Source organism: Lonchura striata, chromosome 2 (assembly GCF_050655825.1).
Source record: "Lonchura striata isolate lonStrDom1 chromosome 2, ASM5065582v1, whole genome shotgun sequence".
In the NCBI taxonomy this organism is placed as follows: domain Eukaryota; kingdom Metazoa; phylum Chordata; class Aves; order Passeriformes; family Estrildidae; genus Lonchura; species Lonchura striata.
In genome coordinates this window covers 32,915,411-32,938,021 of record NC_140704.1, presented here as the reverse complement: position 1 = coordinate 32,938,021, position 22,611 = coordinate 32,915,411, and the positions used below count along the sequence as shown (strand labels likewise).

The 22,611-nt window shown below is 38.2% G+C and overlaps 1 protein-coding gene across 2 annotated transcripts in view; it reads left to right on the top strand.

Annotated features, from left to right (window-relative positions):
• Positions 1-16,055, top strand: part of NPVF (neuropeptide VF precursor) — a 134,545-nt gene extending 118,490 nt beyond the window's left edge. Inside the window, exons 2-4 of one of the 2 annotated variants that reach the window (XM_021538222.3) lie at positions 12,450-12,547; positions 14,337-14,709; positions 15,576-16,055. In XM_021538222.3, coding sequence (XP_021393897.1) covers positions 12,479-12,547; positions 14,337-14,709; positions 15,576-15,583 — 450 coding nt within the window. In that variant the 5' untranslated portion in view covers positions 12,450-12,478 and the 3' untranslated portion in view covers positions 15,584-16,055. Of the gene's footprint in view, positions 1-12,194; positions 12,548-14,336; positions 14,710-15,575 lie in introns of those variants that run through there. The other variant, XM_021538221.4, reaches the window with a different exon arrangement.
• Positions 16,056-22,611: the final 6,556 nt, after the last annotated feature.

Here is a 22,611-nt window from a genome sequence, read left to right as displayed (position 1 = left end):
GGAGCTTGTGAAAAAGCTCCATACAGTAAGACCTCTTTGCCAAGTTATTACCCTCAATGCCAAATGCTGCACAGTAGAGAAGATAAGATTTTCTTTATTCTGTTGTGTCTTAACACAAAGGAAGGGCACAGATTTTGTTTAAATGAATCACACTAAAATGTGGATTTTAAAATGAGAATTTTTCTTTAGAGAATATAACTTTATTATGCACAGTTCTCAATTCAAATGCACCTGGTAGGAGCTATGATGCTTGCTTCTAGTATTTCAGTTAATAAATATATTACAGGACAATCAAATAACAAATATATTACAGACACGATCACCCCCAAAAGCAAGCAAGTTATTAAAAAATGAAGAGCTCAATTTTTAATGTGATCGTCCTCTCCTCCTCTCTGTGTGTTTGTGTGAAAACCAAAGGTTACAGGAATGCCTGTAAGACATTGTTTTTGTTCAGTTTCACAAGTGTTTTGCTTTGTTGGCATTCAGTGGTTTTACAAGAGAAAATAATGAAAGCACATAAAACCTGTAACCATCCCCAGTGGGGCAGAAGTCAAACAAGAGAAAGCTGATGTCTTTGAGCTGACTGAGCCACAATAGACAGGTCTTACCACAGTAAAGAATTCCACAGACTGCGTTAAGGACTGTCAAACCTACCTCACTAACACCAATTAACTAGGAAATATGGGGATCTTAGAGTTTGGATCAAAGCCTTTCTTGTCCAGATGAAAGATCACGTCGCCTTTGAAAGAAAGCCACAGATGTCTATGGGAAAAAAAAAAAGAAATCCCTCTTCCATTCAGCTTGTTTTTCAGTGAATTTTGAATTGCTTTGTCAAGAAGAACAAAATAACATCCCAGCTGGAAAATGTGTCAGATGTTTCATTTAAAAACAACATGATGTCAGGAAGGTGGTAACCAGCTTAGAAGGACTGTTTGATCCTTTCCCAAGATTATCTTGCTTTTGAGGAAAAGCAGTATTAAATCATTCTTTCTAATCATTCCTCGATTTAAAAACAAGTAATCTTTAAAAAAAAAAAAAACACAAACAAAACCGACTAACTGTCCTCTCCTGCTTCATGCAAGGATGTCATGGCATCAGCACATAGTGCATGATACAGCAAACCACATCCAGGAATAGTGACCTCACTGTGCTGTAACTTACTAAAAAGGTTACAGTGGTTATCAACCAATTGGCTTAATAGTGTTCCATAAAAAATTATGTGAATAGTAAATTCAAATATATTTGATGCATTAGTGGAGCAGAAAAGCTTACTGGAAAACAGCATCTGACACCGTGTTCATTGCCTCATTCATTTTAGAGAGCGTGGAGATGAGCTGATAGCTTTAGAGATGAACACACACAAGTGCTTCATTGCTAGAAAGGAACAGACATTTTAGTGAGCATAAAAGAAATGCAGTCAAACCTACTACGGACTGGTTTGGGGACAGAAAGTGCACAGTTAGTGTAAGTTAGTGTCACATTTTGCCAGGGTAGGGGTGCAATGTGGACTCATCTTCTGCTTGTCACAATTCCTCTCATATGCTTGTGTTTGAACTCTGAGAACACAGCCAAGAGACTCCTGTGTGAGCTACTTTGATATACAAGTGGATCAGCAGGCTCAAGTTATTTCAGCAGTTTTTGGGGAGGATTTTTAGGCAAGCTTCTATAGAGCACTTAAAAATGCAAGATGTCAAGATTAAACTGCTGGAGCAAACTGAATGGATTCAAGCCCAGATATTGACATAAGAAGGTTTTATAGCTTAGGAAAAGGTACCCAACAGCTGTAGTCTGATAGAATAAATTCTGCTGTGCTGTACAACCTACATTTTTGTCAGAAATAGTTTTGCCTCTGTCTTCTGACTCTGTACAATATTTCGACTTTCTGTAGAAATATATTTACCACAAAGATGGGTTTATACAAAGCTAAGGAAAATAAGTACTCCAAGTTTTCCTGACGTATGGATTGAATTCGGGGTTATTTTCTCAATTTCTTCTCTCTGAGAGGAACAGGAGGACAACATTCCCTCTCAGACTTGGAATTCACCTGTGTGCAGAAATCTTGTTTAGGCAGACATCAATATGTCAAAGGCACATGCTGAATACTGCAGAATGGAAAGCACAAAATGGCTCAAAAATACAAGACCTAGATTTATGGCTCCTTTGACCTATGTGAGAATTAAATATCTGGATCAGAAATGTGCAGAACAAAATCCTGATTTTTCTACTTATTTTGAAAAGAAACAAGCTTTCAGGTACAGTGAGCACTTATACAGTGTTACTGCTGCTCATTTTTGCTTTGATTTAAAACTACAAGAGCAGAAGCAAAAATATTCCAGCCTTTTAAATACCAATAAAATGTGTGAATTATCTTATAAATAAAAAAATCCATTTAAAAAGTCTTGAAAATAGTCATATAAATATTCTGCTGTAAACAAACCAGTTGACTGAGCAAAATAAATTTATACATTTAGGGGAGAAAAGCAGCAGAAAACAATAAGCATTCATTGCCTTCAGAAACCAAAGTGGATAAATAGGTTTAGTCATGTCTGTCCCAAGAGAGTCTCAAAGCATGCATTTTTTTTCAATGTAAAGTGCAAAGAATTACATTGCATTTTGAATTCCATTTTAAAACTAATTAAATGTTTGATGGTGCTACTTTTTCTGTGTTGGAAAGCACTTCAATGCATACTCAGCTTAAGGCATGTGTTCAAGGAGAACTATTCAAGCACTTACATCATTAGCTATGATTTCATAGCTTTGCTGGATCTGGGCCACAATGTATAGAGCATAGTACTAATCTTGCAAGTGAATGACAAAAAATAATGTAATCTAGGCAATTAATGAAATTAATTTACTCCAGATGTAGGTTGTATATTTCAGAGCAGCTTCCTTCTCATTTAATACATATATTGAGGCTATTTAAGTCAGATATGCAGTGTTACATGGAAGATTTCAGATTTTGCTCACAGAGGCCCCTGAATAGCATCATAAAAATATATTCAGAGGCCAGCTTGACTAATGGGATATTTAAAAATCTGTCTTGATATTTTTTCCTGTCCATGATATATTTTTGTTTGCTACTATATTTTAGGTTAATGTCATTTGCAATAACAGTTTGCTAACTATTTTGATTGCAAACGAAGACCTGAAAAAGCAAATGACAATTTTGATTCCAGTTTACCAGGAAGACTTCCTTTCCTCTTATTTCTGTCATATGCCTAAAAAGCTCTCTTAAATAAATATCTCACGCCCCCATGTGGTTAAATGGAAATACTACTGAATAAATCCTTCGGCGTGGCTTTTCTCTTTCCCTCTATTTGCACACTGCAATGTGTACCCAATGGAGGAAGGTGGCCAAACTGTGAAAGAGACAAATTTTAATATTATACTGATAATTAACATCTACAAAGAAACAAAATCTAGAAAATTCTGAGCTGTTTTAGGAGCTACCATGGACTAACCTCTATTAAAATCTTACTAAAAGTACCTCACCTGAAATTGCAGCATGTATTGCATTGATCAGTGCTTGGAGGGCACCAGCTACAACCCACTTCTTAATGTCTAGGTATCTTAGCTTTTTTATATATAGTTTAATTGAAATATGCCTTGAAAATACCAGTTTATTTTCTCAATCAGTAGATTCACTGTCAAGGAGTTGGATGTGTGAGCTTTTTCTTAAAGTAAATGTCCAATCTTAGGAATATTGGCAAAGCAGATATCAAAATAGATCTTTTAGCATGCTTCTTCACATCCCAGACTCAAGAAAAAGAATGATTATCATGTGTCACATCCAGCACTTTGTTGTTTACAACAAAAAGGAACAAAGGAGTCTCCACATGTAACTGGTCCTATGACACTACAGTGGTAATTTTCTAGATTAGAATAAGTGGTAATTCAGTAGTTGTAATGAAACACCTTTTCAATAATTTGTATTCATCTGAAATTGCAGTTCTGCAGACATGTCTATTATACACCCATTAGTCTGCACGTTGGTTCCGTTAGGCCACGGACATGCTTTTTGACCTACCAGAGAATCACTGGAAATTGTACTGAAAGATGTTAATAGAGACATTTAATTTTTCTAAATGCCAAGGTCAGTACTTCCATCAAAACCAAAAGCTTCTGGGTATCCCCTACCTCTCTATCCAAACACTTAACTCTCTTAAGCAGCTCCCCAGAACTGTTGCCAAGTTGTGATGCCTCCTCTCCCAGTACTCAGGGTACAATGGGTAGATTGGCCAACTGTGCTGATTGTTAAATGCTTCTATTCATTTATGTGCACTAAGTAATTGGCACCATTACCTGTGGAGCAGAATACGGCTGTGATGCTGCAGCAGACAAGCATATGACACTTCAATTACCTGCCTACTGTGCCCACCCCCTTTTGCTGTGACTACCTCCCTTCCACACTCACAGCTAATCAAATTAACAGTTACGTCCATCTGTTCTGGACCAAAATCCATGGCATGGTGCTAGGGTGGGATCAAGCCCAAGAACTGTTTCTTCCTCAATCTTGGCATCCACCTGTGGTGATCCACACTGACCTCCCCTCAGCTTTCCATTATGGTGGCATCCTGTGCAAAAGGCTGGTGGGATGAGCTTTAATTGCAAAATTATTATACAGCAGGAGGGCAAGAAAGAGAAAGGAAAGTATGTGAAAATAGGCGTCTTACAGCTGTTTGTCACACAGAGATGTGAAATGCATAGTCATTATGCTCTCCTGCATCTAGACAAATAGTTGTTAAATGAAACAATCTATAAAGAGATAGAGAAGCAGAAAAGAAGCCTCCTTCCTCTGTGCCCAGCCTGCCAGCCTGCTTCTAAGTAGCAATTTTAATTTTTTCTTCAAAAACAAATGCAAGAGTATAAGGGACTATATGATAGGACTAGGTGACTGTTACCAACTTCTCCAGTGATGTACTGTCATAAACAGGAAAATAAGCAGCTCACTACTGTAAAAAATTAGAGTTGTAATTCCACTGGGGAATTGTGGCAAAATCATAAACTATAAGAGCAGAGCTCAAGTGGCCTTATACAGTCAGCAATGGAATTATAGCACTATAACTCAAAATTTACTTAGTTCTTATACTCAAGAGGAAGGAATTAAGCTTTGGATCAACATCCTGCACAGACTGTTCAGATTTGCTCTTCTCCTCCTGTGTTTCTGCCTCTGATTTTTTTGCTGCCCTGGCACCACCCACAGCTCACATTGCTCCTGGCACTTCCCTTACAATGGAGCAAGCAGCTCCATAGACCAGCAGAACTCCTTTGCTTTTGGGACTGAAACTCCTTGGTTTTGTCTTTTAAGAAAGTCAGTGCAAGGTTCAGGGAACTGAGTAGCAAATGAACTGACTTGGCATTTGATAAGAATTTTGAGGAACAGTAGTCTATCAAAAGTTCTCGATGCCCAAGGTGAATGTCAAAATTGAAGAGTGACAATTCCAGCCCATCCCAGAAATGCTGGACACCACTGATAACTCCTAGAAGGACCAGTAAGTGTTTTTCACTCATGAAGGTTTATACCATGCTCTCAGGCACATAGTGTGACTCTTAGTGTGTCCTCCACAGGTCAGGAGTTGGACTCAGTGATCCTGATGGGTCCCTTCCAGCTCATCACATTATAATAAATTAGGGACCTCTGTGTTTTAAAGTGATCTCCTTCAAAACAGAGTGAGATTGAACACTGTTTCAGTACACATGGGCCCCAAAAACTAGCAATTAAACCTGAGTAACCCTGGTGTTTTCCTCTAGATACTTTTATTTGAAAATGGCATGTCCCATATGTCCCATCCTGTATTCAGGTTCTAGACTTGTCTTCCCAGTGCTTTTTTTTTTTTTGTTTAATTTCTTTATGGGCTTTCCTCATTTACCTGGCCTGAGATATCACAGATGAGATGTAGAACAGCCAAGTTCCAGTATTGACCATTCCCACTCTTCCTATTAGAAACTTTCTGATCCCATAGGCCACACCATAAGGATCAGATCTTCACAAGAATCTGTTCTCTGTATTTCAGATGAAGAGAGAAACACAATTAAAAAAAATAATTAAGAGAATTTCAGTGCTAAAGCAGCCAAACTGTCCAGAATTATCCAGTACAATTGTCAAAGGAAGCTGCACAAAATTGGCAATAATTGGGCCACAGTCTGCACTGTTAATCCTGTCTCTTTTCCATCAAGTTGGTACCTCCCTTCCCGAGCCTTATTTCAACCAGCTGAGAAGCCCCAGACACTATTCCTGGGAGGTGGCCCTGGCAGGAGGCTTGCTCAAATAAGCTGGACCTGCTTCTCCAGCTTTGTCAATTAAGTGCTTGTGGTCTTTTTCTTACTCCACAAAACATAGGTGTTCTCCCTTAATTTTTTTCCTCTCATAAATTGCTTATGTTTTTTCCTAAAGTGAAAATCAGTCCCCGCAACCCCCAATTCAGCTAATATATAATTTAATCTTCAAACTTCTATGTTTATATACAAGGCACAGGGGAACTATTAAAAAAACATAATATTTATAAGAAAAAAAGACATTCTGAAAAAGGGGAGAACAAGGAATGAAGGTATTTGTATCTACAACTAGCACAAGTTTCAAATTGAAAAAGTGAAGGAAAAACATGGAATAATTAATCTATTAAGAGTCCCTTGGTTAATTGTTAACTTGAATAAAATCTACTAATGATTTTTTAAAGTCCTAAAGGAGTTTTTAAGGCATAATTTAATGTATTTTTTCTCATGCACTTTCCATTGCCGCCTGTGGACTCTGTATTTAATCAGATTTCTTATTCTTGTAAGACTTTATGAAGTCTTTCTTGATTTGCAGCCAACCAAAGCGTTTTTAATAATGTATGGTAAAAGGGTTAAATTTTTAATAGACAAGAATGGGCAAGAGTGCTACAAGCTATAGTAGACTAGTAAGTCTGGTTTTACACTCTGCAGAGTAGTTAGTAAAAAGGATCATATTTATATCTCAAATGTTAGTGAAAACATGTTTATTTTATTACTAACACAAATGTATAATTGAAGAACCTGTCTAATCCGGAATTATTGTTTACACCTTATTTACCAAGAAGACAAAGTAATTTTCAGCTTGTTACCATAACAGCTCAAGCCTCTCATTGTCTCTCATGCTACCCTGATGCTCCAAAAGCTCAAGGAAAAAAAAATAATATGTAAAATTACACATCTATGGTCTATATTCAGGGAATCAAGGGGGGAAATATCTTATAATAGTGGCAATTAATTCATAGGAGTTAACCTAAAAATGAGATTACTTGTACCTTGATATTTGTATGCATTTGTCCTTTGTTTCCTAGCACCCAGCTAAGAGGAAAGCTCAGAGATACATGTAGGGGAAAATGTGGTTTAAAACTAAAGGTCTGATTCTGCAAATCAGAGAGGGGTGTTGCACAGATGTTATTCATCCATAACAAGCTACAGTACACAAAGAATGGGGCTTTCACAGTGGAGTAAGTTCTCTTATTCTTTAACAGTAGAGTAGGTTCTCCTATTCTGCAAAACCCCAAAAGGTAAGCTAATGCCTCATTAATAAAGAGCAAAATTATTGCTGTGTCCACAGTATATTTACAGATGTTGAGGCTTTATACCTGTGGTATTTCAGCAGAACCATTCCTGATTTGGTATTGGTTTTCTAATGAAATGTGGCAAGTCTGCTTCTCTGTGCATAAGTGTGTGGCTGTCAGTCACCCTTGATAACTTTCAAGTCTAGAAATAAGTTCAGTTAAATTTGGCAAGGAAAAAATCTCTCTGAAATAACAGGCATAGAAAGAGATGATAGAGACACTGCTCACAGAGACATTCTGAGGTTAATCCTTACTGGACCTCAGAGATTACCCACTGTCATTTAATATTCAATCAATAAGTTATGGGAAAGCAAGCTTCACGGGTTCCCCCGATCACTGAAATATTTATTATCAGTATGAGAGGGACACCAGGCCTACATCTACATACAGAGTCAGGATACTGAGTGAAGTGGAGGTATATCTGCTTGGGTCATATATATTCCAGTCAAATACTCCTTGCATTGTGCACCAGAACTGAAGCACAACACAGCAAAGCAAACACAACCCCCTGCATGCCATAGGAACGGGTGAAAAATTAATAGAATTGCTTGCCAATGAAAAGAGTTACAAATTTTTAAATCTTCTTACTTCAAAATGAGCCATCAGATAGGTCATATAATACATAATGGCAAAATGAATATATTATGAATGTTTTATCATTATGGAAATGCACAGATGCTTATTGGTGTCATGAGTCATATAACATACAATTTTCACACAATATGTTGTTAATAATGGATAAGAATTTATCAGTATAGTCTCATATGAAAAAAGACCAATATTAAAACTTGTTCTTTCACTGGAATCAAATAACTGTGCATGGAGTTGCTTATGAAGTTGAGCTACTTTTGCCATCACCACTAATTATATATTAATGTCAAATTTTTAAAGTAGATATTCATAAACTTGTCACAAATCAGATCCACCTTACTCTTATATCACTATGCCAAAATGCTCCTACCTATGTGCCAGAATGTGCCTACCTACATTGAAGGGAAAACCAGAAGCAAACACTGCCTTGCCCTGGACTCTATTATGCACCCATGGGAAAACTCTTAAATCATCACTGCCTGTGAGGCTTCTTTCACATGTAGATGGCACAGCTCATTCCTACTGAACTGGAGAATTTTAAAAACAGAAGTCCAGTTATGTTATAGTCCTTTGAGTAGTTGGCTGACAAATGAGGTAAGATGTCAAGAAAAAACAAGCATAGGACCAGAGGGTAAGAAATCAAAAATTATTTTCAACAGTACCCAGAGCTGTTTCCCCTCCATGTGCCTTGATCCCTTTGTGGATCAAGCAGAAGCAATTAAAGAATAAACAGCCCACTTCTATGACACAATGTGTCACCAACAAATGTGTCTTCCCTCTGAAAATAAATAATTTTAATTGATCATGACAGGATGCCTCAGCTGCCTCTGCTGCAGTCAGCTGGGCCAGCTAATGCTGCTGCTGAAGTCATGATCACATAGATGAAGAGCATTTATGTTATCAATTCTGGTACTTGAGCAGTAGAGTCTGACAAATCCTTCCTCAGGAAGGTAATGAACCATCACTGTAATTTCTTGAAATTTCCAAGAAGTTCCTGCTATAGATATCAAAGATAAATTAACATTAGAAAGTAAAAGAATACACAGCTCCCTGACTGCCTGGCCTACAAAACACCTTCACTTTATGTTGATTAAAAAATCAACATACATAGGAGGTAAGCTGAATGTCAAAAAAGTCTGATTTGGCATGGACAACAGCAATACATTTTCTTTTTCTGTCCAGGGAAAGCACAATTTTTATTTATGCCTAACACTGTAAGAGAGAATCTTTGGCTCTTGCAAATACTATTTAATTTAGAAGACAAATATTTTCACAGAGTTAATTACAAGATCATTGATCAAGAGAGGTTCATAAAGCAGCGGCTAGATAAAAGGAAGGCCCAGTGGTAAATGACCACATTAGATAGATATTAAAATATGAATTGCATTCTTTATTATTATTGTATGTCTTTATTGTTACCATAAAGTAAAGGAACTTGGAAAATCTGTCTACTCCCATAGACTGAAGCCCCCTGACATGAGGCTCCAGAGAGTCAGGAATCCCTGGTGAAAAGAGAAAATTCAGTCCCTAGTGAAAAGAGACAATTGCTGCCCCTGACCTGCCAGAGCACTAAGATGACATGGGATCCTTCTAGAGGTCTTCTCCATCGACATTTTATTCCCTCTGCTTTCCAAAGAATTTGGCTCAGATTTGCAAATACCAAAATTTTGGTATCCCCAGAATCCCATTTCCCTGCCAGGAATATTATTTAAAAACAGAAGACAAATCACCTATTCTGAGAAGAGGGCTCATACCAAGGCACTCAGGACAAATGCATCATCATGCACCCTTACTTCCAGCGTACATGGTTTATGTGTGCTCGTACAAGCCCTCCTCATCAATCACTGCTGGTACAGTATCTTTTACCACCCTACCTACCACATCCCACGCTAAAGCACTTTGTAGAACAGACTCAGAGAATGCAAGGGGAACCACTGGCCCTTGAGACTATACAGAACTGTGCTTGCTCCCATCACATGAGCCAGAAAAGTGATTTTGCAGCCCAGAAAGCCAACCATAACCTGGGCTGCATCAAAAGAAGTGGGGCCAGAAGGTGAGGGAGGTGACTCTGCCCCTCTACTCCACTCTCATGAGATTCCACCTGAAGTACAGCATCCAGCTCTGGACCCCCTAACATAATAAGGACATGAGCCTGTTGGAGTGGGTGCAGAGGAGAGCAATGAGGGTGATCAGAGACCTGGAGAGCCTTTCCTATGAAGACAGGCTGAGAGAGTTGGGGTTGTTCAGCCTGGAGAAGGGAAGGCTCCAGGGAGACCTTAACCACATTTCAGTACTTTGGTACCTAAAGGAAGCCTACAAGAAAGCTGGAGAGAGACATTTTACAAGGGCCTGTAGTGAAAGGACAAGGGGGAATAGCTTTAAACTTAAAAATGTGGATTTGGATTAGATATGGGGAAGAAATTCTTCACTGTGAGGGTGGTGAGACACTGGAACAGATTGCCAAGAAAAATTGTGGATGTCCCATCCCTGGAAGTGGATGGCCAGCTTGGATGGGGCTCAAAGCAACCTGATCTAGGGGAAAGCACCCCAAACTATGGCATGGGGGGTTGGAACTAGAGGATCTTTAAGGTCCCTTCCAACTCAAAACCATCTATGATTCTATGGTCTTTGAACCCAACCTTTTCTGCTGTCAGCCAGAGCCAGAAGGATTGCACACCACAAAAAAAAACAGTGTTCAAAAATGTAAATGTAAATACAACTGTACAACAGCAAAGGGACATACAAAGCCAGTAAATTATTAAAATACACTATTTCCCCACAGCAACTCCTAATTATCTTACTGATACCCATTCTCATATCTTTTAGCAATTTGATGGTCTCTGTCACATAAAAAATGAGCAGAATCTTTGACACCTTCTCCACCTGGGGAAGTTCATCTAAGAGAAACTGGCCCTTTTCACTTCCAGCTCTGTTAATGGAATTTCCTTCTGAAGGCTGCTTATGGCTTTCAGGACTCAGTTTCAGGGAATCTAAGGTAGAAATGACTGCAGGCATCCACCCATCAAAACAGCCAACTTAATTGAAAAATGAGGTTAGTTGCAAATCCTTCAGCTTCACTATGCAGCAAAGACAGTAACATCCTGACAACAGATGAACAGTCCATACTATCCATGCTGCCCACAGCATAAAACATGTTCTCTTGGGATAATATTGCTAGTGCCATGATGGAATGGACCTTTTACAACTCTGGTGTTAAATTGCAAAATAACATGCCTGGAGTCCAATTTTCAGTGTGAGCACTTAATGCAAGCAATCAAATTTCCTCCATATGGGGCTGATTTTAAGTACTAATTTAAATCAGTTCAAGAATTTAGGAATAACAAATGGAAGAACAGCACAATATGCTTTTTTTCTCATATTAGTCTGACTCACCAGCCCATATAGCAACTAATTCAGTGTGTGCTTAAAGGGTAGGTTTAGTCTGCATCCTGAATCTCTTTCTGGGACAGAACATGCATGGCAGTCCAGTGCTTTCACTGTGTTCAGCTAAGTGGCAGATGTCTTTTTAAAAACCTCTGTTGGAAATTTGGCCTGAAAAATATAAATGTAACATAGCCTTTGGAATTTCTAAAAATTTACGTTACGGGCAGGGTTTTAAAAGAACATACCTAACCCATTATAAATGCAAATGAATATGTCAAATTTAGAGCACAGACATTATGTACATCAATAGATTACATTGATGCATAGCATCTCTAAGGATCCAATCAACAACTCCAATGCACAGCACTTGATTTTAATGGGACAAATGTTCCTAGGTGTACATAAGTATAAACAAGCATTCTGTGGTCCAAAAGGGTTGTTTTAGAAGAAGAATGCTTACATGGGGAAAGCTTCTTTTTATAGTCCTCTGAGGACACTGATACAACAGAAAGAAACAAGGTGATTTTGTCTACTAGTGGTGGAGCATTGTGGCTATTGTATATCCCTGCTGTTGTGGCTCTCAAAATTAGCTAATTAACACATACTTCACCAGAAGAAAATATTTGTAAAGTCAGTGTGTCCCTAACAAGGAGTTATGTTATCTAAGAAGCTTCACAAAAGAAATTCCCAACATTCTTCTAATGTATTCAAATTACTTCCTTAATTAATATTGGGAATTGGAGCTTTAGAGAATGATGTCATGGTGAAAAAAAAATTGTTTTGTTTTCTGATTATATAAAAAGATGGCAGTTTTCTTTTCTGTATAGATTCTGAGCTCTCTAAGTAACATTGACTTGAGAAAAATGAAAGTCATTTCAACCAAGAACTTTATTCTGTTTGCTTTAGCTCCAGTGGTCTTTCTCACATCAAACAGCATGTGCCTAAATGAACCAGTGAAGTCCAGGCTGCAGAGCAGAGAAGACAATGATGATAAATATTATGAGGTAAGACATGTATTACTGTGACATTGTCTGGGGGAACTGTGGGTCAGATCCTGAGCACACTGGATGTCCCAAACTCATTCCACAGCATTCAGCATTGCAGCACTAGCAGTATGAAAAAAGCTTGTCAAAAGAATTTTCAAGAAATTCCTTAGCTCAAACACACCTACTGTGTAAATCAACTCATGTTTCAATTTTCTTGCAGTACAGTTTTGTGATTAGGTTGTGACTTTTTCTGAAATGTTTCTTACTTACACAGTGAGTCCTCAATTAACATTCCTGTCAGGTGTTTTATGCACATAATATAACTGATAGATTATTAATCCAAAATTAATAAAGGCATGCTTGTAATACTCAAAGGATAATGATAAACAGAGAACATTTTAAATCTAATATACTTAATGGTCTTAAAATTTTACTCTGGAAATTGCCTATAAAAATTTCTTTGCAGGGTTGCACATTTATTATGTCTCAATAGGTGCCAAATGAAATTTGCACACTTCATCTCTATTATTTTTCATGTCTTCCCTGCAAATACTCCCTCGGAAATGGGAGCCATCCTCTCTTTTTGACTTACCATCATCGGTACTATCCTTCAAAACAAAATACAATTTGAATTATGCTAATCAGATCCTCTGGACTTTAGCTCACTATCTTTTATATACTTCCAGAAGCAGTGTGCAGGTGCAATCAGAGGGATAGTTTATTTAAAGTTTAAATCATGATATATGAACTAGAATGGCTCATTCTGGTTTTCTGTAAGTAACTCGAGAAGCTCATAGGGAAGACAAATAGGGATAAGGAAGTGAAATTATGATTAGTAGCATTTGTGTCTTCAACTGAAATTTAAATCCATATTTATACATATTTGCTGTTAAGTTCTGGAAACTTAGTTTTGTCACAAAAGTAAGTTGCTTTCAATATGCCCAGGGAAGAACACTGCTCTATAAGAAGGGTCATACTGATGAAGCTATTTTTCAGGCAACAGCTGCCCTTTACCTCATGAGACAGATAATATACTAGGTTGAGTTCTTCACTGTATGACAGCAGAGAAAAGTGTGTTTTGTGCTGGTTGCACAAAGATTAGGAGCCCAGGAGCTCCAAATGCATCTTGTGGGCTAGTGGAGGACCAAAGACATTTAAAACTCAGGGCAACTTCTATGCTGCAAGGCCATAACAGGTATGATGTGAACTTGACCCAAAAGCTTTCCATTCACTTCCCTGCCTGATAGCCTGGATGGATATTGGGTCCAAAGCACCCACCCAATGCTGAGGAAGAATAGAGCTATACCTTCAGGTATCTTGGTCCATCCTCCTGTTCATCCAGAGCAGATGAGTAAGAGTCTGGGTCTGTGTGAAGTCACAAAATATGTTCAGCATCTTCCACTCCAGAGAACTTCAGGTGGTGATACTAGCAAATGTGGACCTGACAGCAGCTGCTGTCCCATCTTAGCTGACTGCACAGGTACTGACACCTGTGCCCAGAAATATTTCCAGCTGACACTATTTGAGCTGAACCATTCACTGATACTGATATGGAAATATGCCCTTGTGGTCAGAGCCCTGAAAAGGTAAGCAGGACAATGTCAGCATATGAAATAATCCATATGAAGGAGCTCACTTTACAGTGGAGTTTAGCAAATAGATCTAAAAAATATTACATATTCAAAAAAATAAGAGCATTACCCAGCATCTTTCTAAGGAGGTATGAAATAGAATACTTTGTGTCATTGGTAGCTGGAGTAATTCCCTATAAAATGATCATATCCTTTTTAAAATTATTTTTCATTAGATTAAAGATAATATTTTGGAAGAAAAGCAGAGAAGTCTCAATTTTGAAGAAATGGAAGACTGGAGATCAAAAGATATCATTAAAATGAATCCTTTTGCAGCAAGCAAGATGCCAAACTCAGTTGCTAATTTACCTCTTAGATTTGGAAGAAATTATCCAGAGGAAAGAAGCATTAAACCATTTTCTAATTTGCCCCTGAGATTTGGAAGAGCTTTTGGAGAGAACATACGTAATCATGCTCCAAAGGTATCACACAGGCTTGAGAGATCTCCACTCGTCAAAGGTTCCAGTCAATCACTTCTAAATTTGCCACAGAGGTTTGGAAAGTCACTGGCTGTCAATCTGCCTCAGGACGTTGAGGAATTTGAACCAGGTAATGCTACAAAAGTGTTCAAGCCACATATGAAAATGCATGTTAAATCATAGGTTAGCAATGATTAAATACAGCTAGAATTCCTCTAGGAATATTCTTAAGCATTTCAATGTGAGTTCAATTTGCCAAAAGAAAGACTGCAGTTCATCAAATCAAAAAGCCTCATCAAAAGTAGTAGAGAATCTTTTTATAAAACTTTTTTTAATGAGAAGGTGCCAAATAGCCAAATCTGAAATGTTCATATGACAGGATTAGATTTAATGCTTTTTTAGATCAGGTTTCACTTTGAAAAGCCATAGCTTTGGTGAAGAAGGTTCAGAATCATTAAAATATCCAATTTCAGCACTATAAAATTACAAACTTACCTAAAAATTACTCCTCCATTTTCTAAATTTATGCATATTAGAGTTCAAAAAAAGGCAAAATTATAAGCTGAACAGCAGCATTCTGGAAAGTATTTTTTCTCATCCAATCCTATTTTTTTCATATTTTCTTACTGAGAAAATATTTGAGATTTTGATTTTTCATTCCATCTTATCACAAAAAAATTTTATGACATCTCAGAATTTTTTTCAGGATAAAAACTATTTCCTGCTATTACTAAGAATAATTTAAACCAGCCCTTCAACAACAGTCCTTCTTATCATAGCTGCTGCCTTACTGAAACTGCCCATTTGTCTTTTAACCACGTTTCAGTTGGCTACTCCTGACTCTGACACATGCATAAAGTAGAAGTTCAGGCCAGAAAAGATAACAGATATATTAGAAGCCAAGGTTCTCTCTCATTTAATTTGATTCCTTTCATTCCTTTCTCACTGTCTCACCTAATTATAACAGCTTTTGTTTTATTTGTCTGGTATTTTTAGGAATATGAATTCTAACAGTTACACTAATACTGGAATGAAATTATGAAGACAGAATTTGAAAGACTTGGAAAAGCTGCAATGTGTTTTCAAGACTAAAGGTCATGAAAAGGAAACATGTGAATTGAAATGCAAACCTGCCTTCATGTATGCATAATGTATTTTTTCTGTACAAACCCTTGACAAATAAGGCAATGATACTTGTAGTGATTGTTGTAGTAGTTTACTTCAGTGGCAGTGTAGTATAAATTCTATTTATTTCTGTGCTACTTATGTCTTTTTGGCTGTAAAACCAAATTTCAGAACAATGGCTGTATAATTTACAGCATTTTAAGCAGAATTAAAAGAAGCATAAAATTAATAAAGATGCATGATTCAAATAAAAAGAAGCCTATGATGTGAATAATAATGAGAAGCGGGATCAAAACTGCTGATAACCTTTATGTCATGAGCAGCTAAATAAAATCAAGTGTTGAGAAAACACTTTTCCTGTTTTTATGGGTCATCTTAGATATAAATCTCAAAGGCAGCTTGTCTCTCTGGCAGCTGGCTCCTACACCTTCTGCTCACAGCTAGTCCAGCTTTAAATTGACATTTAGAATCACACACACAAATGGGTGCCTTCATCAGCAGCCCTTTGATGCTCAGTCTGTTCAATAGCTTGGAACCAGACAATCAGTCTCTCTCCAGTTCCAAGCCCTCCGACCTCCAGGTCCCTTTGACTCCTCAGTTGCTGGCAATCAGAGCACTCACTCTGCTGTCCAGCTGGCCTGGCTCGAGGGCTGCTCTCAGACCATACACACCCACACAGTGCCCATGCACAGGTCCATTCAGTGTCTGGCTGAACCTCCTCAAGGCATTGAGTCGTTCTGTTCCAGTTCCATCAAGAAGTGGTCTGGGAGTTCTGCTCTTTGCTACTGTCCTGTTGCCTCCCCTCCCTCAAGATTTGGGTATCTGAGAGTTTACTACTTCTCCTGTCTCTTGTCTTTATGCTGAAAACCAATAACAGATGTCCTTACATTCCACATATCTTTACAAGAACCTGGAAAAAAACTCTATCAAATTGATAAGATCAATTCAAAGATGGGACAGAGGCTGAAGTTGCCATTCTTCCACAAAGTTAATGAGGCTACAGGAAATACAACACTTTTCAAGTTGTGCCTGGTGAATCTAATTCAATCCAAAGGAATTAGATTATAGTCCTGAGAATATCTATTCTCTCTACTCATTTATACCTGAAATAACAAAGGGGAAGGAAATTCTAAACAGATAAAAACCAGTGGGGTTACACTTTCTGAATATAAGAGTCCTAAACCAATCTTTGGGTTTTCCCCCGAGCCTCAGAAAACACTTTACCTGACAAGTGCTGTTGAAAAACCTGTTTTGCAGTACAATACTTGGGTACAACAGCCAAGTCCATGCTGAAGGACACTGGTCAATAAACTGTGTGTGGGGAAAGTCAAAGATCCAGGCTATGAAGTAGAAGTCTTGCAATTGCCTGCCACCAGAACAGGTGTCATTTATTCCTCAGTCAGGAAAACCAGGACCTTTAAGTGATTTACAGTCAAATAGATAACAGAAGGAAGTGCCCTGAACTTTGAGCTGTGTTTCTGGTCCTGCAAACTTCATTGCACATCATATGAACCAAAAGGAAACAAGAATCCCTGAGCAGCAATAGAAGCTGCCTTTTTAAGGCACATATCACCTAGTAACAGGGAAAGGGTACACATCTATTGGCATTAATGATAGCTGCTGTGGGAGGAAAGCAGAAGCCCAAACACTGGCCCAGCAGCAGGTACAATTAAGTTGTCCTCTGATGGCAGGCTTCATGGCATGGATACAGGAGGTGGCTATTGATTTATTTTCCCTTAGCAGAGGAACTGCTAGCTGAAAAGTACATAAAGTAGGAATTATGCTATGCTGTGCAAAATTTCTGTTTGGCTTGAGAGCACATGAGCCAAGAAAACAATCACTGGATAGTGCAACAGGAGGAGAAGGGGCACAACAGGCAGCATACATTGCTCTAGCTATCACTCACTGGATTATTTATTATCCACATACAGAGATTATTCATGAATTGGGAAAAAGCAAAGAAAGGACACAAGTAAATCAATTGACAGACTATTGAGACTTCCTGGCATGAATTCTTGTAGGGTTCAGGAGCTCCCAGCCTTTCCTGCCATACAAGCAATATTTATGCCTATTATTAAAGTCTCCATGCAAAAAAACACCAGGCTTATTTTAGGTCCTGACTTAAGCTTATAGAGAAGACAGCTGACAATGTACTGATTAATTTATAAGTCCAAAGGCTCATCATGGGGTTGATTTCAATATATCATTTAGATAGATTTACTGGAGTGTAAAGTGACACTTTTGATTTACCCTCAGAAGGAGCCAGACTTGGGAATTGTGTTTGAAACCTGTCAGTCTTAGATTCCTTTTAATTGCTTTTGCAACTGCCTTTTGCATTTGCTTTAAAATATGAACCCTGGGTTATCCTTAGCAACAACAGACCACTAGAAATTTCCAAATTTTAAGGAAGACATTTAAAAAATTTCCCCAAGTTAAAGAGGACCTGTTAGCATGAATTGGAAATGCTTTCTTTACTGCCACCCACAAAAGTACGTCTGGCACAGATACTGATTTGCACTCATGCTGCTCTCCTGATGACATAATGTAGAAGGGCCTCATCTAGTGCTACTCAGATCTTTTGTAGCACAGAGTTTGGATGAAAAATTTTGTGCCACTGGGAGAGAAAAGAAAAGCTTACAGTATCTTTATGTATATCTTATCTCATGAAAAATGGATAGGGCAAAAATACAATTTTCAGCTCTTCATATCTGTTCATAATGTATCCTAGGCAGTGATTAGACAGAAGGTCAGTCCTATGGCTTTACTCAGAACTGTATCCAATTAAAATTTTAGTGAAAACCAACAAAAATGGGTTTCTCTTACAGTTATCATAAAAATTATCCACTTAGATCCCTAGAGCTAACTGTCGAATAAATATTCTAGATTGGTTTTCAGAAAGCTCAGATACCTCTGTAGGCTACAATTGTTCTTGAAATACTGAAAAAAAGTATATAGTTATGACAGATTTCTAAACCCAAAACTTATTAAATGCTGTTCAAGTTCCTTCCATCCTTTTATTACCATCCTCCAACATGCTGATAGTGCATAAAGTGAAATGAAAAACAGAAGGGTACTTCCATTGTTTGCAAGTCTTAAAAAAGGAGTCACGTGATTAAGACAGACATAGAAAAACCTTGCACAGGAAAATTCATGTTGCTACATCCCAGATTTTCAGAAGCACCCAAATACTGCTTTGTCTTGCACAGCAATACCTCAGCAGATAATTATTTATGGCCATGCTTTCAACAGAATGTTGGACCACATGATCTCTTTTCTCCTCATATCTATTTGGTACCTCAGCCACACCGAAAGAAATGTTTAAATAATGGAAACTGGAGCTAAACCTGCATACTGTAGCACAATTGCACAGACGTGCAGCAATGTGAGTGCTGTAGGGCACACAGAGCCATGTAATTGTCTTTGCAAATACCACATTCGTGAATATACAGGTAAAAAATAATAGATGAAAAGTGGTTCAAAACCAGAAGCAACTATTAGGAATGCTGTAAACCAAAACTTTGCTTGGGTTTTGACCCTTAGTTCCTAAAGCCACCCCACCTCACATGAAAGAAAACCTTAAATTAGTTTGTATCACTGAGGTTCAAAGTGCATCATAAATCTCTGAGGAGCTTTATATTAAAGTTATCAGTTGAAAACAGATTTACAGTTTGTGGAGATGCTTGTGGTGGGCTGATGCAGGGTGGACAAAAGGAGCCTACCAAAATCACCATATCACTTCCATCTTCAGCTGGACAGTTAAGAAAAAAACATAACAAAAGTCTCATGGATGAAGACAAGGAAGATCACTCCCAAATTTTCTACCTCCACCTCCTCCAACCCTGCAGTGCAAGAAATGGGGATTGGGGTCAGTTAACCAAGTTCCTGCCATTCCTTCCCCCTCAGGGGGAGGACTCCTCACACTATTCCTCTGCTCCTATGCGGAGTCCCTCTTCCTGGAGACACTCCTCCATGGGCTTCTCCATATGAGTCCTTTGACAGGCTGCACATCTTCACAAACTGCCACAGTGAGTCCCTCCCATGCGGCGCTGTCCTTCAGGAACAGACTGTCCAGTGTGGGTGCCCTTCAGGGTCACAAGTGCCAGCAAAGCCACTCTCGTGCAGGCTTCCCACGTGGGTCACAGCCTCTCTTTGTGGCATCCACTCGCTCTGGCATGGGGTCCTCCATGGGGTGTAGGGGGACAGCCTGCCTCACCTGGGCCTGCAGGATGCAGGGACATCTCTGCTCCAAAGCCTGGAGCATTTCCTGTTTGGCTGAATTAGTGAAGGAGAACAGAGGGGAACTTCTAAAAATCATCCGCTTCTCTTAGCTGCTTTACTCTGCAGGTACTTAAAATACATCCACATCTTGAGGCAATAAAAGTGTTTGGATTTTATTCTATGGCAAATATGGAGAAATTTATTTGTAAAAGAATGGAGGCAAACTTTCTTTGAACTCTGCTGTTGAAGAGAGCGGATCAAGAAAAATATAAAAGTACATGTTTGGTGCTGAGCTTGTCTTTGAGTGTAGTTACCATTTTGACTAAGTACCTGCTTGCCTTTAGAGACCGTCATCAATTCTGAGAGGTGCAGGTTTGCCTGTCCCTCAAGACACATTTCAAACTAAAATGTACAGCCCAATTCAGCAGCTGACTTCTTTTGGCAGCTATGAAAGAAAAGTCAGAAGTTTAATTTAGATTCCTGTGAAGCAATTCAATACCAGTGGAGGTAGTGCAGAGCAGCCTATCGTGTAGTTATACTGGGATCCATATGGCCTATGGACTCTTGAAAGAAGTGTGAACCCAGGTGATTCTGAATGGCTCTTGGTGGGTCCGTCTGTTGTAAGAGCAGGGCTGGGGAAAAGAGCAGACAGTTTTCAGAAGGTTCTTCATGTGTCTGCTCAGCCACCACTGCATGTTTCTGGAAGTTCTGTATTTCAAGACATTTCCTACCAAATATGTTCTGCAGATATTTATACTGCATATGATTTTATGAACCCAGGGTTGGGGGAAGGGGGGGGGGGCTGGAAGATTTCAGAACCCATACCCATCTCAAATGTGTAACTAGTGATAAATTCTTTCTGGGTCTTATTTCCCTCTGCTGCTAAGTGCAGATGGTGCACAGTTTGGCACTGGGACAACACATGCAATAGTGATTTTCTTAGTTAACCCAGAAACCACCAAGATGAGGATACAGTAACTTGGGCTGACTGAAAAGGAGCACATAGGAAAAAGTTTGCAGGTAATGTATAAATTCAGGGTTTTTTTCCCATTTTCCAACATGTAGCAGAAAAATATTCTCATTTGTTAGTTTTATTTGACAGTGAATAATCTATTCTTGTTTTTTACAATACTTTTCCCTTAAATCACTATTGCATTATATGCTCTTACATGCATGCTACAAAATTTCTTGTCCAGACCCTCACCAGCTAATAAGCACAAGAGAAATCACTGTGCATGCAGGTGTACCTATTCTGTCTCTGGATATTTGACTATCAGAAAATATGATAAGCAGCAGCCTTAACTGAAACAATTAAACCCTCTATAAGCCTGTAGTGGACAGCATTATTCATATATGGGACACATGGTCACCTTGACACTGTATAGGATATTTCTAAAATACAAATTGGTCTTGTGATCTGATCCTGCCAACAGTCAGGGATAAATTTAAAGTAACTCCGGTGTAATCAGTGGATTGATTGACTGATTGATTGATTGACTGACATGATGTGAAAACTGAGTGCAATTTAATTTATAAATAAGTTAAAGATTCACTGAAGTTGTGAAGAAGCTGATGCATGCAACTATACAACATTTTTCATGTGAACAGACCAAAAGTGAGGCACAGGCCCTAAAACTAAAATAATTTCAGTCACTAGAAAATAAATGCTGTTTAACTGTTTCTTGTAACATGCAAGTCACGGCTTCATATTCTGGGTTATGACATAAACTACAATAAATTTTTGCAATTCATTTGATAATCTAAATAATCAAGTATTATATTCAAATGAAATATATATAGAAATACATTTTATACAGGAAAATTGACTCGGATATACAAAACTTATGTATGTTCTCTAAAGTAAAAGCAATTTGCAATTACCTAAATGCGGATGAAGTCTGGAATTCTCATCGATGTAAAACTGCAAAATGGTCCGTGGCCACAGGAGGGCAGAAATAACATTCCTGGTAAAGCCCGGTTTTGGGGAGAATCGTGTATTCCCTTATAGACCCCGGGAAATCAGCACGGCAAACTCCCGGAGGAGTTAGGAAAATGGAAATTACAGCATTAGCTTTACAAAATCTGTCTCATGAACTTTAAACCTTAACAAGTCTGGTCATCTCAACTTTATGACTTTTAATAACCATTCCTAGAACAAATAATTTTTTTAAAAAAAGAAATTACAGTGGCATTTGACATAAAGCCTGAAGAGAGGATTTGTTGCAGTGTGTATTAATCTGCCTATCAATGATTTTTAACTTTTGCCTTTTAATAACAGCTTAAGGATAAGAATATGTATAGTTTCTCACTTCAATAAACAGCTTGCTTTGGCTCTCTTTTGATCCAAATACATCTCTAGCCCTCACAGTATTGTGGCTATCAAAATCAGTGACAGATCCAGAGAATCATGTCTATCTTATTCACAGAAATGCTCACATCCCTCTATTTTTTTTCCCCACCAAAATTATGGGGGAAAACAAAAATAATTTGATAAATTACTTTTCTATCTATTTAGCTGAACTGGCCTCACCTTTTCTTGATCCACTACTATGTAGGTAATATAGCTTTCATCACTTAGAAATTATGTTTAAATTTTTGGTTTTCACTGCCTCTCAGTTGACCATCTGAAGCATATTGAGTTTCAGCATAGAGGGGCTATTGGCTTACGTCAGCAAGTCTTCACCTTTTC